This window comes from Ammospiza caudacuta, chromosome Z, assembly GCF_027887145.1.
Source record: "Ammospiza caudacuta isolate bAmmCau1 chromosome Z, bAmmCau1.pri, whole genome shotgun sequence".
NCBI lineage: Eukaryota > Metazoa > Chordata > Aves > Passeriformes > Passerellidae > Ammospiza > Ammospiza caudacuta.
Window position 1 is genome coordinate 47,708,928 of NC_080632.1, and position 17,134 is coordinate 47,726,061.

A 17,134-nucleotide genomic window follows, 5' to 3' on the forward strand; every position below is an offset into this window, starting at 1 on the left:
GTATTTAAAAATATCTCAAGATTTCATAATCCTGCAAAATCAGATCTGTATAGGCTTCTAAACTTCTACTAAAATTCCACATTGAAGCAGCAATGTCTGGGGCAGCAGAAACGTGGCAGTAGAAGAAATAAATTGGAAAGGGAATTCGTCTCAAAGCTGTCAATTGTCTCCTCTCTCAGAGGAGAGCTGAAATCCTCCCACAAAAGGCGATTTTACTTTAAGTCTTGCTGCACAAAAGCAGTTCATTACACAAAAGCTGTTAACTTGAACAAGAACCATGAAACTTACATGAAAAACTTGGAAAAAAATTACATATTACGCTTCAATGGGTAAATGAGAAAAGTAATAATAGGATCCATAATGAGCAAATTTCCCCCTTTCCTCAACCATAACTTGAAGTACCACTAGATCACGTCACGCTTCACAAATTCTCTAAGACACATTACTATGCTAACAAGTAACTCTTACATGAACAAGCCAAAATCAAGAGTTTCCACACATTCTGTACTGATGAAAAAATAGTGTCATCATTACTATTCTGAGATTCACTTCCATGATTCCACCACAGAAAGCTGTCTTGCAGATTACCCGTCATGTTAAGCAGCATGGCTGAAGAGAAGAGAAAGCTGAACTTCCAGTTTAAGATAAATTCACAGGTTTTAATAGAGGAATATTCTGTTCCACTGAAAATAATTTCCACACACTGTCCATTTGACATAATGTCCATGGGTTCAAGTAGAACTACAACACCTGACATTCTGTGATCTCCTAACCCTCTCAGTAGTAAGAGAGAATGCGCTCAGAGTTTGAACACTAATTCTTCATTTCCGGTTTCATTTCTATTTTTTTAAAATAGAAGCCTAACACCTCTAATTTGGTTCAGTGGTTTAATCAAACATTAGATTTTCAATTAGCATAAGCTCTAGCTCAGCTTTTCAAATAATCATTACAGATGACCTCAGACTACATTCAGCTTGAAAACCAAATGTAGGCATACCTCTGAGAAACAAATTGTCCGCAAAAGCTATTTTCTTAAATGTCTTCAGTATAAAAGAATTGAGACATTTGTTGGTATTATCCTTTCTTCGAATCCTAACCACAAAAATTACCACCTTGAAGATATAAATTTAATGATAAAACATAGACAACTCAATTTTAACATAATCATATGCTTCTTAATCATCTCCCTTCCATAAATCCATAACTAAACATTAAATCAAAGTGATCTTTCAATCCTTCAAAATCCTCGAGAAAGTCCGTGCAGGTAGGTAATGGTGCCATACAGGTTCAGAAGGGCTGGACAACTAGTTGGATGTACATATGGGTGTGTAACCACTTAAAAAGTGACTGATTGTTTTCTCAATCTAGCTCACAGAGTTCTGACTTGTTTTTATGGGCATATATAATCTCTTGCCTCAGTGTGACTAGCATAAATTTAGCTGATACAGAAAAACAGTGACAATGAAATACTAAAAAAAGACCAATTAAAAAAAAAAAAACAACAAACCCAAGGTTGTAACTGGCAAAATGGCATACAACAATCTGGTGAAAAACAAATGCAACCTCATCATCTCCTCCTTCCAAACTGCTTAATTAGGTTCCACACAATCACAGAGAGTATTTATTGAGTGAGAAGGATTCTTTTATTCTTCATATTTTACAGAGAAATATAATACCTTGCGTGCCTAATTTTTTACGGTTTCTTTCTTTCCAGAAAATAATCCCAAACACTAGAATAACAGCTTTACACCTATTTAACATAGGACAGGTATAGTATCATTCTCCAAAAATCTGCTAAACTCCCTAAAGTTTCTGTAAGACTGAAGCTGGACTAACATTACTTTACTGATAGTTCTGTATTTGATATTACATCTTAGTCACTGAAGCATTTCCCATTCAGAGCTCTAAAAAGAAGCTATAGTAATAACAATACCAGAAAATAATATTCTGTTTTTAAATACTGACTACTCAGTATGTTATACCAGTCATATTTTTGAACAGATAATATAGTCACTCTCTCCAAAGGGCAAATTCTCATCTTCCTATTCACTAATGTCTCCCAGCACACTTGACCACAAGCAGAAGAGTAGAAGTATGTCATTCACCAATGCTGGAGACAGGAATCATGCTGCAGTGTGATACAAAGCCACACGGCACATTCTTTACAAGTCTAGCTTTACTAGACCAAGTGCCTGCAGCCACACTGCCTGGCCTGCGATTTTTTCACATCTTGGGCGATGCAGCACTGGGCTAACTGGCTGCTGCAGGAAATGATGATCACCTCCGAGTCAGAGCTAAGCACACACCCCAGCATGGTGCTGCAGGGCACAGCGCTGTTTGGCAGATGAATAGGTGCTGCCAAGCACGTGAGATCATTAGAGATCATTGCTTTGAGGAAATGTAAATGCAGTGAAGCACACACACTTGTGAAGAGACTTACTGAACATTCTGAAACCAAATCAACTGAATGTGTTTTCCTCAGTCCAGCAGTCCTGGGCTGGTCCTCAACTCTCAACAAACTAACTAAAGAAAAAATCCAACTGTTTAGACAGTATATTTGTGTTAAGTAACCCCCTGATTACCTTAAACATTTGTCTGCCAATGCTTAATTTAAAATCAAAAAGGTCTTTTGATGGGGAAAAAAAGCAAAAAAAATCCAAAAAAACCCAAACCCAAACCAAACAACCAACCAACCAACAACAACAAAAAAACCCAAAACCCCACAAAAACAACAACAAAAAAACCACAACAAAACAAAAAAAACCCAGCAAGACACCTTCCCAAACTAATAAAAATAAGTCTGTACACCCACTATGTATGTACAATTCACCAATTAAGAGAACTTGGCATCTCTGACAATAAACTGCGATGAGTATGGTTTCAGATTAAATTTAGCTTTACATAGCTATCAAATCACAGGCCAAGTATAAAAGGTAGGCAAATTATATTGATAATTTTGTTAAAAGGTTATTACCACTGAGGATGCAAAGAGAAGCATGGAAGTTCGTTCATCTGTTAAGGTGATCAAGCGGTTTGTGGCCACATTAAAGATTAGAAGTCAGTTTTTCACATACAAGCAACTAAATCATACCCTCAAGATACATACGAATGTTGTTTTTATAAAGTATAGTTCAATATGGTCATTTTATAAATTCCATGTGCTGGCAAAACAGAAGGAAAAGAAAAATGAGCCTTAAGCATAGAGACTACTGCCTTACAGTGTAATAGGAGGTACCTTCCAGCTAAGTTCAAACACAAAATCAATAGAAATTAATCATACATCATGCTTGAAATCATACAGACTTGAAAACCTTGGCAACCACTAAATTCACCAAGTACATTAACACTATTGCACATTTTCTGTTCCAGACTTAACATGCAGAAAATGAGTGAAAAAAATAATCTGCAGTTTTGTTTTCTACACATTTTATCTTCTACAAGGACATACAGAAAAAAACCAGAAAATTGTAGGTGTTCCTCTATGCATGACCCTACAGCCATGTGATTATTACTCACAGCCAAAAAAACCCCAACTATGCTAGTAGAAATAAAGATGCATTTTAGTTGAAAAAGTCTTTGGAATAAATGATAACAGGTTGCAGATGTTTTTACTCAATATTCTATTTAAAAATAATGACTGGATTATTTTCTTTGTTCTTCAACACTGTACAATGATCTCAGATTGTAGCCTCCCTTCTTTAAATGGCAATGGAGCGAATTTGAAGAAACTCTGGAAAAACAGCCATCTTTGTCCCAGGACTTCTTCAAGAAAAGCATCTTGAGAGATCTCTCTCACATTTTCTACTGTCAAGAACAAAACCATTGGGGTCTCTTAAGTAACAGAGCCTAGCAAAGCGAAGCATTATTATTTCTTATATATGCAGAAGCATTATTAATTCTTGTATATGCAATTGTGCTACGAGTCTCCATTGTTCTCCACACCACAGGAACACAACAAAGGACAGCCTCTGATCCAAAGAGCTTACACAAGCCCAAAAACTCAGGCTCAACGCACAGACAAGACAAACATCTCCAACAGGTTAGAATAGGGTGTGGATGAGGTAAGGTGACAGAAAAGGGTGTGCTACAATTTTTGGCCATCAGGAAGAGTAATCACCTCACTACTCATCCGGCCCATTAGCTCATTAGCTAATTTAAGGTTTCTATTTGCATCACAGCAGAAGGATGCTTTAAGAAATGTCCATAACGCATAAAACCACCATTTTTGCAGCCTTTGTTTTTGTTCAGAGAACATCTCCTGTTTTATGAATACCACAGAGGGTTAGAGAAAAAGGAAAAAATGTGACACTGGCCAAAAAACTACTTCAGTATCTTATAGTCACAGTCAAGTCACAAAGACACAAATAAATTCACCTTCTACATGAGTTTCCTTTGTTCTCTAAGGCTTTTATGAGGCAATAGAAGCTCTTACTTTTGACAGGGCCTGGAAGAATGCATTGCCTAATAAAGGCAGAATGTAGTAAATTAATGGGAGTTGTTATCATAAAAAAAGACAATTAAAAAGCAAATGCCTTAAAAGCAAAAAATCTGATACTGCATATATCTTATCCAAATAACAAAAAGCACCACATTCTTTCCAAATTGTACTGTAATGAACTGCCTTTTAACTACTTGGACTTCAAGTCCTATTCTCACGTCACTTATCTTGAGTAGGTGTATTGATAATATTTGCTGCCTTTGCCCTAAGGATGGTTAATGTAAAGTGAAATCATCAACTCTTGGTTTATGAGTATCATACTTACACAATCTTGGTATCTATTAGAAAAGTGGTTTTAAAAAATAATACAAATTTTGTAGGAAAATAATCCTACAGCACAAATTGTTCAGGTGAAATATCTATAAATGTATGAAAACTATGTCTCCTTGGTTTCGATTGTGCAGCAGTATGTGCCTTCCTGCTGTGACTTCAAAGCGGCAACTCTGTAATACAGAACAATGAACCAGGTCTCAAACTCTATATTAAAAATGTCTGTAACTAAAACATGAAGTTTTTCCATATATACTGGGCAATGCACTTTCATAATTCTTTATCTCTTGTTACATGGACGTTTAATATGCCTATTTACGTAAGATAAATAGGCATATTAAACATAGCAACACCTTTGTGTAAATTTAAAACCAAAAAAAGCTTAATTTGTAACTTCAAATCATCTGAAACTTGACAGATACTTTTATTCTACAGGCATATGATACCACAATACCAAAACAATGTAGAGCAACAAGTCATTTTATTAGGGTGCTGGATTTCTAATATGCACTGGGTGTTCCTGCCACATGTTCCTGTTCACACTGCATATGGTTTACTTCATTCCTGCATCTTTTTTTTTGCAATGATCTAGCTGATTTACCTACAAGATAAACCTGGGAGCAGCTGTAAACTTAGGAGTCTCCATTAACAAGACCAATGGGAGACTTTTGCCTCCTGCTGCACTACCATCATCCAACAACACCTCAGCAGGACACATTCCTTCATACAAATCCCACACCCTCCCATCTTTTCAGATAGCCTGTCACACCTAAGACAGAAAAGCAGCACACAACTTCCCCCTCCAAGTCCTTATAGACATCCTGCACTCCCACAGGGAGCTGAGCCAAGCAGTCCCACCACACAGAGGCCAGACCATGCTGTCAGCTCCTCAGCCAGCTTCCCAGGGCAGGCGTCCTCTAGAAAACACAACATTGTTTTCCCTCAGTATCACTTGAAGGGAAAATTCATTTTTCAATATCAACTGAGGCAGAAAATGCCAGCAGTCCTTTGGACCTCTCTTTAGATTGTTTCCTTCTATTAATATCCATCTGGTGACACTTGTACTGGATTTAGGCAGGCACAGTCACAAAGAACGTACTGAACACTTTCAGCATTTATGAAGAGACTGGCCTAATATCTCTGAGATTATTACTGAAGTTAGTGTGAAAGACAATATCATGGCAATAAATTAGTAATGGTAAAAGACAGCTGACTTAAGGAACAAGAAAACAAAAGAAAATTGTCCTGAGCAGTGTTAAACCTTTCAGATTTTGCTAAACTCATCAATGATTAAACAAACAGGTTACCTTATCTGGGAGAGCCAAATTACTAAATCTCTGACACTATTACTCTTTGTCTTGTTTCCTGTAGACTGACAGAGCAGGTGATCCTACTGGTTTCTTCTTGCCTTATAATTTATGAATCAGAAGAAGGAAACACATGATTGCTAAAAGGTATTAATTTGTAGATAATGCTGAATGCTTAGGTCTGACCCACACAAACAAATTGCATATTTTAAAAAGTAACCTAGTATTTTCATATACACTAGTATGTTTTGTATTTCCTTTACAGAAAAGGGGAAAAAAAATGAAAAAAGGGTCTTGCTTTTTGAAGATTGAAGAAGACACAGAAGAAATAATGTGAAGATATAATTTTCAAACTTAAGAAACAAAACAAAAACAACAAAACAGGGAGAAGTTTCATTTATCTGTTTTGAATTTTTTCCCACAGATAGAAATCAAAGCCTTGCAGAAGATGATAATATTTTGACATTTGACAAGACAGAATAACACATCTAAGACACAAGTGAGCAGCAAGGAAAAAACAGACAGAAGTGTATTTCCCAAAAGAACTGTTCTCCAGTTACTCATAGGTCAGAGATGGGGAGATGGGGAAATGCCTCCAAACTCAACAGTTCAATCATCAAAACATGGCAGAAAGGCCAGTGATGAAGCCAAATCACCAAGCCTCATGTAAGAAAAAAAAAAATACATAAGGCAAGCTTACTTTAACAAAGTGTTATATGTTTTCTGTGTTCATTATGCGGATAATGCAAAAGATGCTCTGGTAAGACCTGACGGTGCAGTGAACTGACATAATCATCCTTTTGCTTGGCGTGTTTGTAGACAAGGTGAATAGAGCATACTGCACTTGTCTGACTGCTTTTGCTTCTACTGTTACAGCACTTATGGAAATTCCCTTGACATACCCACGCATAAAAACAAGCTAGACAGGCCTAGAGTCACTGAAAAGGCAAATCTGTAAAACAAACATATACAATCTACTTTTTATAACTCCAAGAGGGTTATCAGTATTAATACAAAGGTTATTTGTTAATTACAACTTCTCACTGAACAACACTGTCTAATGAAGGAGATACTAATCAAGCATTATCCTTACAGTTTCCCAAAAAGGGAAATTTTAAAAAGCCATGTACTGATTTACAATGAAAACCATGCTGAAGACAAATTCTGGTAAACATCAAGACAGCTGTTGAAAGAAACATGTCTGATTTATTCTTACTATCAGTAATTAAGTTCTGTTTCATTGAGGACTGGATTGTTAGGTTTATGTTTGAACTATGCAAAATCTGTAAAGATATATTTATCAACTGAAAATTCTAATAAAGGCTTTTCCTTTTTTTCAGTCAGCATGGACTGTAATCAACAGGAAACAGCCCATTTCAGAACTTCAATGGAACTTCACTCTGGATGGCTAGGCTCATTGATATTAATCAATATACTGTTTAATTAAATGACATATATCTGCTACAAACAATTCTGTCAAGAGAATAACCAGGGAACCTACATACTATATGGATCCATGTCCTCTGGTTGAATCACAACACTACATCTTCTACAATGGTCCTGTGAAATTTTCATCTCTCATACTCCATTTTCTCTCCAAACTCCCTTTGGGGCCAGCTTCCCTCACGGTCATTTAGCTATCCGTAGCGCAAGAGATGCTTCATGGGCCACTGATAAGCAATCTCTGGGAGGCACTGATGGCACTTCTAGTTGGAATGTCGCAACTTGGCTGGAAGAAGGTCCTGGCCTCCAGTTACACAAACCTCTCTGTGTCCATCAGGCACACCAGTTAAGTTCTAATGTTTCATTAGAGCTCAGTTTGGGTTTGAAGAGAAAAGGTTTCATGGTTACGGCACATAATTGAAAAAATATGGTATTCTCAGGACTATTTTTCTTTTGTTTTCTACTGTTGAGTTTTCTGTAGAAAACCCATACTTTTCTGTAGGAATACCTTTCCAGAACATTCTAGCATCTCATCCATTAAGTGATAATATCAGTAGCTTCAAAAGGATTTTAAGAGTAGGAAGAACTTAAATTAGAAGCCAATTCATTATTCTGAGATTTATTAAATGAAGTTTAAACTACTATACCCATCTTCCCTAGAATTACTTTAGGACTTAGAATTGATGCTTAAAAAAAACAATTTTTAAGTTTATTTCAAAAACAAAATAAACACTTCTTACAGAAATCCATATCTAGTGAATAGCTTTAATAAAACAATTAATTGTCATATAAACTCCTCTCTTCCAAGCATGCATCAAAATGCCAACAAACCCAACAATAAAAGCACTGCAAGTTGTTTTACATATCAAATCGATCTCCTGTGAGAAGTGGGATTCTGTCCATAAGCCTAGTACAAATACCATACAGGATTGGGCCTAGCAGCCCAGAGAGGAAAGACTGACAAGGCACTGTTCCTAAATGCATGCAAGAAAGCAACCAGGGAAAAATAAAGAAATTTACCTACCACCGCTTCAGTTTTGCATATCTTGAGTGCCTCTTAAAACAACCACAGTTGGTTAGTACCAGCATTCACCAAAGTAACTTTTAACTTATCAGCTCTCTCAAGGTGAGCTTCCAGGCCAAACCAATATCCACAGAATTAATTAAAAAAAAAGTGAATCTTTCCTCTATTACTTAAGGGAAAAAAGATTATATAGTATTTCAAAATGTAAACACTACACTAGTTGGAATGAGTCTAGTTCAAATTTTTTTCTAGTTCCAACCCCCTTGCCCTGGGTGGGGACACCATATGTACTGATACATATGAAGATCAAAAATAAACAAAAATATCGATATTTTCTTTCTGACAGGGAGAAAGAAGGCAAGTTTATATTCATGTATATCTGCCAAACCAAAAGATAACAATTTTGTCAGATATATAAAAATCATTGACTAATCTAGCTCCTTATTGATAAAAAACTGTATTTGTTCTACATCACACCACCTTACTGCCTTGAGAAAATAATATATTTTAAATTCTGGAACACATTCTGGAATACTACAATCAAGCACTAAGAGAACTGGTATATACATTTTTATTCAACTCAATTATTTCATTGCTTAACACTTCACATTGCTTGTTCCAGTAAATTAGGCAGCAACAGGAATGGTGTTCCTTCAGTCAACACCCTTGACTTTACACAGGACTACATTAGTCTACCCATCATTTAATAAAATAGATTATATGTGATTTTGATTTTTCCCTATTTACTTCAATGTTAATAATTACGTTTTAAACCAGTCTAGTTAGAAGAGGCAGAATCTTTGATTATATCTATCTATAGACACATATAAAGCCATTTATAAAGCTGTAAGCAGTGCCTCATTTGACATAATTTTCAACCTTTTTTTTGAGGGAGAAAAATAAAATTCACAGTGGGTAGCCTTTTATAAATTTTTCTTTGATACCTTATTTTAAATATAGGTTAAAGTCAAATGATAGAGATCAAAAACTTTCAATTTTCACAATTACCACAGTTAGTGAATTTGCAAAGGTTCAAAGGAAAAAAATCCTCAAAAAGGTTCTCAAGAGAAAAGCCAGGAGCCATCACTGAATGCAACACAGCCTATTGAATAAGGCTGAATCAAAGATATGTGAACCTTCTGATTCTCCTCAGATATGCACCTCTCCTTGTGCCATCCCAATGTTCCTCCAAACAAATCTAATTCCTACTAAACCTCTTCTAATGACATGTAACATCACAGCCTATAGATAATGTGACAATATACACAGAACTAGTGCATGCAACAATCAGTTTTACATAATTTTCAGTGTGGTCCATTTAATACACTTCATTTATAATGTTCAACCTAAACCAGTTATCAGTATCTTCATATGCACAAAATACTGAGTGATTCCACCTCCATCTCCAACTAACAAAATCATGACCATTCCTGCATAGTAACATGTAACAAATTTACAGAATCGCAGAAGAGGGAAAAATTGGAACCTGAGGATGACAGTGGCTCATGTGGTCCAGCCTCCTCAAGCAGAGTAGTCTGAAAGCACATGACATAGGATTGGGTCCAGGCAGTTCTTGAGTAACTCCAAGGAGGTATCTCCACAACCTCTTTGGAAAATCTGTTCCACAGCACGGTCATCTGCACAGTATAGAAGTTCTTCCTCATGTCCAGGTGGAACTTCCTCAGCATCAATATCTGCCCATTTCCCCTTGTTCCACTGCTCATCACCTCTGAGAAGAGGCTGATCCAGCCTCTTGAAACCTATCCTTTAGATATTAAAGAGGTCCCCTCTCAGTTGTCTCTTCTCAAGGCTGAACGGCCCCAGCTCTCCCTGTCTTTCCTCACAAGAGAGATGCTCCAGAGCCCTAATAAAATTTTTTGCCCTTTGCTGGACCCACTCCAGGAGCTCCATGTCTCTGTTGTCCTGAGGAGCCCAGAACTGGACAGAGCACTCCAGGTGAGGCCTCAGCAGGGCTGAGTAGAGGGGCAGGATCACCTCCCTCCACCTGCTGGCAATGCTCTTCCCAATGCCCCCAGGATACCATTGGCCTTCTTGGCCACCGGGACACACTGCTGGCTCATGGAGAGCTTCTTGTCCACCAGGACCCCCAGGTCCTTCTCCACAGAGCTGCTCCCCAGCAGGGCAGCCCCAGCCTGTGCTGGTGCCTGGGGTTATTCCTCCCCAGCTGCAGGACCCTGCACTTGCCCTTGCTGAACTTCAGATGGTTCTTCTCTGCCCAAAGTCATCAGAAAGTTCCCTTGAAATCCACTTTTCTGATCACCACTTCCACCTTTGACAAAGAGCTGCTAGAGGCAAGCCCATCAATCAGTGCATGCAGCTGCACAAATTGGTACTCAGCTTATCACTGACAAAAGTTTGAAGCTCTCTGACAAGAGGCACAGCAGAAGAGGCAACTACTAACAAGTCTAACACCGCAAGAACTGTAATGACTGCAGAACATCAGTAACAGATGTAACAGAGTGAATACAACAGAGTGAATCTCTGTGTTCTGTGCCTAGACCACATGGCATGTCCAACCAACCACAGCTCATGAAGGGATGTCTGAACTACTATCCTTTAAATTCTCTGAGTAAGAAAAACAAAGACTGTCTCCTACCCAACAAAACCAATTAGAGCTTCTTCCAGCATTTTCCTAAGCTTCTTTTTATTTTGTTCATGTATCAACTTTCCTCAGACTTTCTAAAATAAGACCCTTCAGTCACTTTTTAATGATCTTAACATAATTCTAATAAAATAACACTTTATCAGAGTGAAAATGAAGCAAAAAATAGCAGTATGACCAGATGAATCCTTACCAGTCTGGCTGAAGCTAAGAAATAATGTTGGCTTATTCAGACTGTAATCAGAACTTGAAATACATTAATTGCCTGAAGAAAAAGATTGGTCAATTACATCAACCAAAATAAAAACAACACGTTCAATTTGACTGTGAGACTGCAAAACTATCCCCCTAACAGACAGCCTTTACTGTGAATGAAAGGAAATACAATTACCAAGATACATTAACACTTCACTAGGTAGTAGAGAAAACAATGCAATCACTGGTCCAGCGAATTAACTTCTAACAAAACATATTCAATTAGAGTGTGTTTGGAAGCACATATAGTCTGCACAAATGTACTTCTTAATCCCCCCAGTTATGGGACAACAATCTTCTCTAAACTTACTCAACCTCTATTAGAATAACTGCTCTTCTCTCTTGCATGTAGGAACTAAGGCAAATGAAGGGAGTTGAAAGTCAAGAAATGGTGAAGCTCTTCAAATTACCACACCCCCAAACACACATTAAAAACAATACAGATACATCAAAAAGAAACTTTTTAAACAAAGTTTGAACTGATGTTTACTCTTATGCAGAAGTAAAATAACTCCACTAGTACAGAGTTTCAGCTGACATCAATATAATTAAACATTGGTTTTCTCATATCGTCAACAGGACCACTTTGAATACCTGTTAGTAAATAAAATAATCCATTTATAATATACTTTTAATATACTGCGTTGACTATGTTAAAAAACCAAGGTCTACATAAAAACCAACAGCAAGAATTTACATCGTAATTTTAACACCACTGTGCCTATTTGAATTATCAAGCAAGAGACATTCAAAACACCTGCTTTTCCAGGCAGCATGCTGTCCCAAAACTAACAGAACTACAACAAAGTTTGACTACTCAGTTCTGTTTCCAATAAAAGTTATAACTTTCCACTGTTTCTAAGGTTTCAGAAGGGTTATGAACTGTCATAACACACATTCGATGACTGATGAATATTTTATTCTCATGTCATGAAAGACTCACTACCACTTCAGTGACTGTAAACAAATGAAATGAAGTTTCAACACAAATCATCTATGAGTCTACTTTGGTTCAGAGGCAACTGGGCAAGCATTCATGAATTTCATGCCTTTGGGGAAAAAATACCCTACTCTGACTCAAAGGAAGAACAATTGCACTAACATTGTTCCAGTGCAACTACCATAAAAAAAAGCAAGAGAAAAGGACACACACAAAAAGGATCACTGGCATGTCAGTTTTGTGAAAGATACACAAAGAAAATCAGACACAAAGGGTGTGTCAGAGAGAACCAAATATGTATCATAAAACAAAGCAGAAAGTAGTGATTTTTCCATGTGAAAAGAAGTGTATGTGTACACACTTATCCATCTGTAACTCTAGACAGCAATTTCTATAAGTAGATGTCTACACTTAGAGACCCTCTCTGGCTCACTCTAGCTCTCTATATGGTGATAGACGTATTTCTTCATGTAAAAGCACATGGAATAATCCATGGCACAGTCTCAGAGATTTGAAAAACAAATGCCTCCAATTTATAATTGAAGATAATTTTTCTACCCATCAGTCCTCAAAACCCACGGCACTTGAAAGTCAGGCTGTGATACTACTTATTCAGGTATCACTTCCCAAAGAGCTGCTGCAATTGAAATTCAGTTAAGTCAGCTGTTGGAAAACTCCTATCTCTTCATTCTTTACTTCTTAGAACCTCAGAGAGAAACATAATCACATCAAGTAAATCTATACAAAGACACAAAATTCATAGTACAATTCTCATTATCCCAGGTGTTAAGAAAGTAGAGTAGTGCTCACAGAAACAACAAGGTCTAGCAGGCCACAAAAATCTAGTAGCAGAGGTAAAAATAATTGAAGAGGCAAAAGGAACATAACTGAGAGGCAAAAATGCCCAAGTGAACAATAAAATTTTTACTCTTAAATTGGGAAGGAGTCCCAAAGCCAACTGCAGATACAACCAGAAAGAAACGCTTCTTTAGAAGTTTTCTTGAAGCACCTAGGCATGCATCAGGCTAGACAGTTTCATAGACAGTGTAACTATTAAGAAAAAACCTCTCTTGAATCAGTGGACCCAAAACTTTCACTTATGCCCAGCAGGAGATTCAGATGACAGAAACTAAACTCCCTTCAAATCTCACTCCTTAACCTACTCTTCAGGCATCTGAAATGCCTGGGAAACTACAACAACACACGAGTGGTTACCAGTAGCTCTCTTAGAAAGAAGGGGAAGGCATCCCGTGGCAAGTTAAGCTAAGTAATCAGCTATCTGTCCAGTTTTCACATGCAGCTGCAGCCATGGCTGACTGAGCCTGTTAAGATAACGCAGGTGAGCCACAGCACAAAACACATAAACCTGGCTCGTACCTTAATTAATCCAAACCCATTTCTACAGCAGAGTTAGGAGAATCTGTGTGGCCCAAGCTGGGTTCTTTGCTTCTGACAGTTCTATTACTCCTTAAGTTTTATACCTTAATCAGTAAATGAACCACGAGTAAAAGGGGGCAGAGGGCAGGTCCACCTTTAAGACAGCTGAAGAAGTGTGTGGACAGCATTCCCCAGGAGACATTAACAGAGCAGACTGTGACTTCCCACCCCTCAGAAGGCAGAACCAACCTGACAAAGGAGGGATATCTGGGCGCATTAGGAGTAAGCAGCCTTGAAATTCTACTGCTGACTTTTTAACTTCACAGTGCTGTGACACACTGATTTGGCTACAGAGAGGGCATTAAGTATTTAATATCACTATAATATATGAAATGTAAGTGCATATATGGCATGTACTATTCACTGACATACCATATATGTGATATGCTGAGACAATATTCAGGGTCACTTTAAAAAATCTTTCAAGTATTTCAAGAAACCCATATACAGAACTGAATATGCCTGAAAAGAAAGAAGGTATCCAAATACATAAAACAAACCAACCAATGGTATGTATTTATTTCATGCTTCTTATGAGAACTAGGAAGATTCTCTCCTCCTCAACCTGCCATACATTTATAAAGGTATTTGTAGGTCTTCACACAGATTGGGCTTGTAACACAGGTTACAAACCCAATTTGAGTAAGAACAGTAAAGATAATTTGAATAAAAAACCTTAACATTTCTCAGCAGCAAAATCTTTATGGCATATTCCAATTCTCAGTTAATGCTGTGTAAAGTGGGAAAATTATTTACAAGAGAGGGATAATAATGATAAAATAACTCAGTATTTTCAGCTACCCTAAGTAGGAGACACAAATAATAGATATTTACTGCAGGAATAGTTTTTTAATCTATGTCAAACAGGCCACTTGTTTTTCTTATTTTAAACTTTCTGCATTAAATAGAGAGTAGCTTTCTTTCTTTTGAAAAACAAAAAATCAGACTCTAAGTACTGAAAGCTTAGTAAAAGCCAACTTTGCTAAGCCTCTATCCTGCTTTCTTTGTGCCATCTTTTTAGCCAGCAGAAGAAACATTCTACACATGCTCTCCAAAGATAATACATAAGCCAATACTCAAGGTAGTTTCACAGTCAGAAGCTAGTCATGATTTAACACCACACCTGGTATGTCTCAAAATGGCATACAGGGTACTAGTGAACCGAAGTTACACACTTCTATACATTTTTTTTCTTATTCTTGTTATAGGGACATATTTAACTGAAAGGGCCACCATGGCACAAAAAATGACCATGACACGACAGCCTGTCAGTCTTTTGCCCACTGCTAGCACAACCCTTTAACTTTTACTCAGCATTTACTATTTCTAAGCCTTTTCCCCTCCTCCTGACAATAATGAAAATGTTACAAGCCCAAAAAAGGCCATTCCTATACTAACAAACGTTAAGCTAGCCTGTTTTAAAAAAGGTACTTATGTAAACCTGTCCCTTTAAGAACACCGAACAAAATAGGCTCTGAGTTGCCCATAAAAAGAATACCTGTTTCCAATAAAAGGTCGAATACTTGAGAGCAAGCTGGAAATGTCTTTAAGGGGGGAAAAAAGAGGAGGGTAGAAGGGCTGGACAAAACAAAAGATCTTATAAATGGAGGCAGAGTACTATGCAGCGTTTGGTTAGAAAAACCACCACCAAGGGCCTCGGAAGGAGAGGCTCTCAGCTCTCACAGCTCCAGACCAGCAGAAGCCAGGAGGCCGCGGCTCCCGACCGTTCCCAGGGCCCTTCTGCCGGGAAAATCCAGCGCCCGCTCCCGCGCACCTGGAGCGGCCTGCCTCACCTCTGAGTCCGGCGGAGCCGGCTGCCTCGCCGCAGGTGGCGCAGCGTGAAGTTGGAAACGACCGTCCAAAAACCGGGATCCGACATATCCATTTCTCTGCGTTTGAAAGCTTAATAACTCAGTGCCATAGTACGACGAGGAAGAGGAGGAAGGGACAAGAGCGAGAAAGAGAGCGAGAAGGCAGCCAGCCTCCGAGGGGGCGGAAGGAGAGCAGAGATAGCAGCAACCCGAACCGACAGAAACTTTTCCGTGCGGCTGCTCACGGGTGCCGCCCCGCCCCGGCCATTGGCGGCCGCGCAGAGGCCGCGCCGCTCCCGCTCCGCCCGCCCACCGCGGGTCAGAGCCCCCCGCCCGAGCCCCGCGAGCCGGCCCGGCCCGGCCCGGCCCAGCACGGTACGGCACGGCACGGCCCAGCCCCCGCGGGTGAGCCCAGCACGGCACAGCCCCTGCGGGCCGGCCCGGCACGGCACAGCACGGCACAACCCCCGCGGGTGAGCCCAGCACGGCACAGCCCCGCCCGACCCTCACAGAGCCCCTCGCGGGTCGGAGCCGCCCGCCGGCCGCGCTCGGACGGGCTGGGAACTGTAAGTCAAGGAGCAGTGACTCTCGGTGCACAGTGTACGTGTGTCACGGCCGGGGCTTCTGCCTCTCCCGGGAGAACTGACGGTACAGGTACTTAATTACCGTTTGTCACACTGGCTACATGCCACTCCAGACATCAGGCGTTTACCACGGAAAGCTGGGACACCCGCCTCCCTCCATTGCCACCTCTTTTGAGAAAGCTACCCTGAAGCACAGGCTGGCAAGAGAAGGGTTCAGAAAGGCTCTGAGTACCTTTCCCACTCATAACAATGACCTAATCCCTCAGGTACTTTGACTCATTTCTTCCCCTTCTTCCTTCCAACTTTCTTCCTTTGCTTCCTCCTTTGCCATTCACCAGCTGCCTCCCAACTCACCTGGTCTGCTTTCCTGAATCCCACCACCCAAAATTCCACCTTCACTACTCGTTTTAGCCTCTGCTGTCTGCTGTCCTCAGTCTTTTCACACCTAACTCCAGCACCACTCTCCAGCCCTCTCCTCTCTCCCTTTGCAGCCCTGTCTAGACTAGCATTTTTCCTCACATCTCAGCAGTACACAAATAAAAGCATTTCTAAAATTACTACTCTACTACCTTGTCATTCCATAATGTCTTAACTCCAGATGTTGAAAACAATGATGGTCAGGTATAGACAAAGATACTGTGGGTTCAAAAACTAGGAGGTTTCTTTTCATGTACTTTAAAATTTCCACTTGCCTTTTATTTTATTTGAAAGCCACAGAGCAGAGCTAGCAGGGTTCACATGACACTTGGGATGAGACAGTTTTCACTCTACTTAGCCCCATCTGTCCACATATATAGCAATAGAGGGTCATGGTTTTAGGAATAGTGTTCCCCAACTTAGTGCTCTCACTGAGACTCTACAAACTATAGACACTCACTTCCTTCTCTTCCTCCTCCTCCCCATTCCCCTGAGGCAGGATGGAAGCCAGAATTTAAGATACAA

At 39.2% G+C, this 17,134-nt stretch overlaps 1 protein-coding gene across 1 annotated transcript in view; it reads right to left on the reverse strand.

Moving 5' to 3' along the window:
• The window catches only part of MAST4 (microtubule associated serine/threonine kinase family member 4), a 103,057-nt gene extending 87,264 nt beyond the window's left edge, over positions 1–15,793 (reverse strand). Inside the window, exon 1 of the mRNA XM_058824326.1 lies at positions 15,591–15,793. Coding sequence (XP_058680309.1) covers positions 15,591–15,682 — 92 coding nt within the window. The 5' untranslated portion in view covers positions 15,683–15,793. The remainder of the gene's footprint in view (positions 1–15,590) is intronic.
• Positions 15,794–17,134: the final 1,341 nt, after the last annotated feature.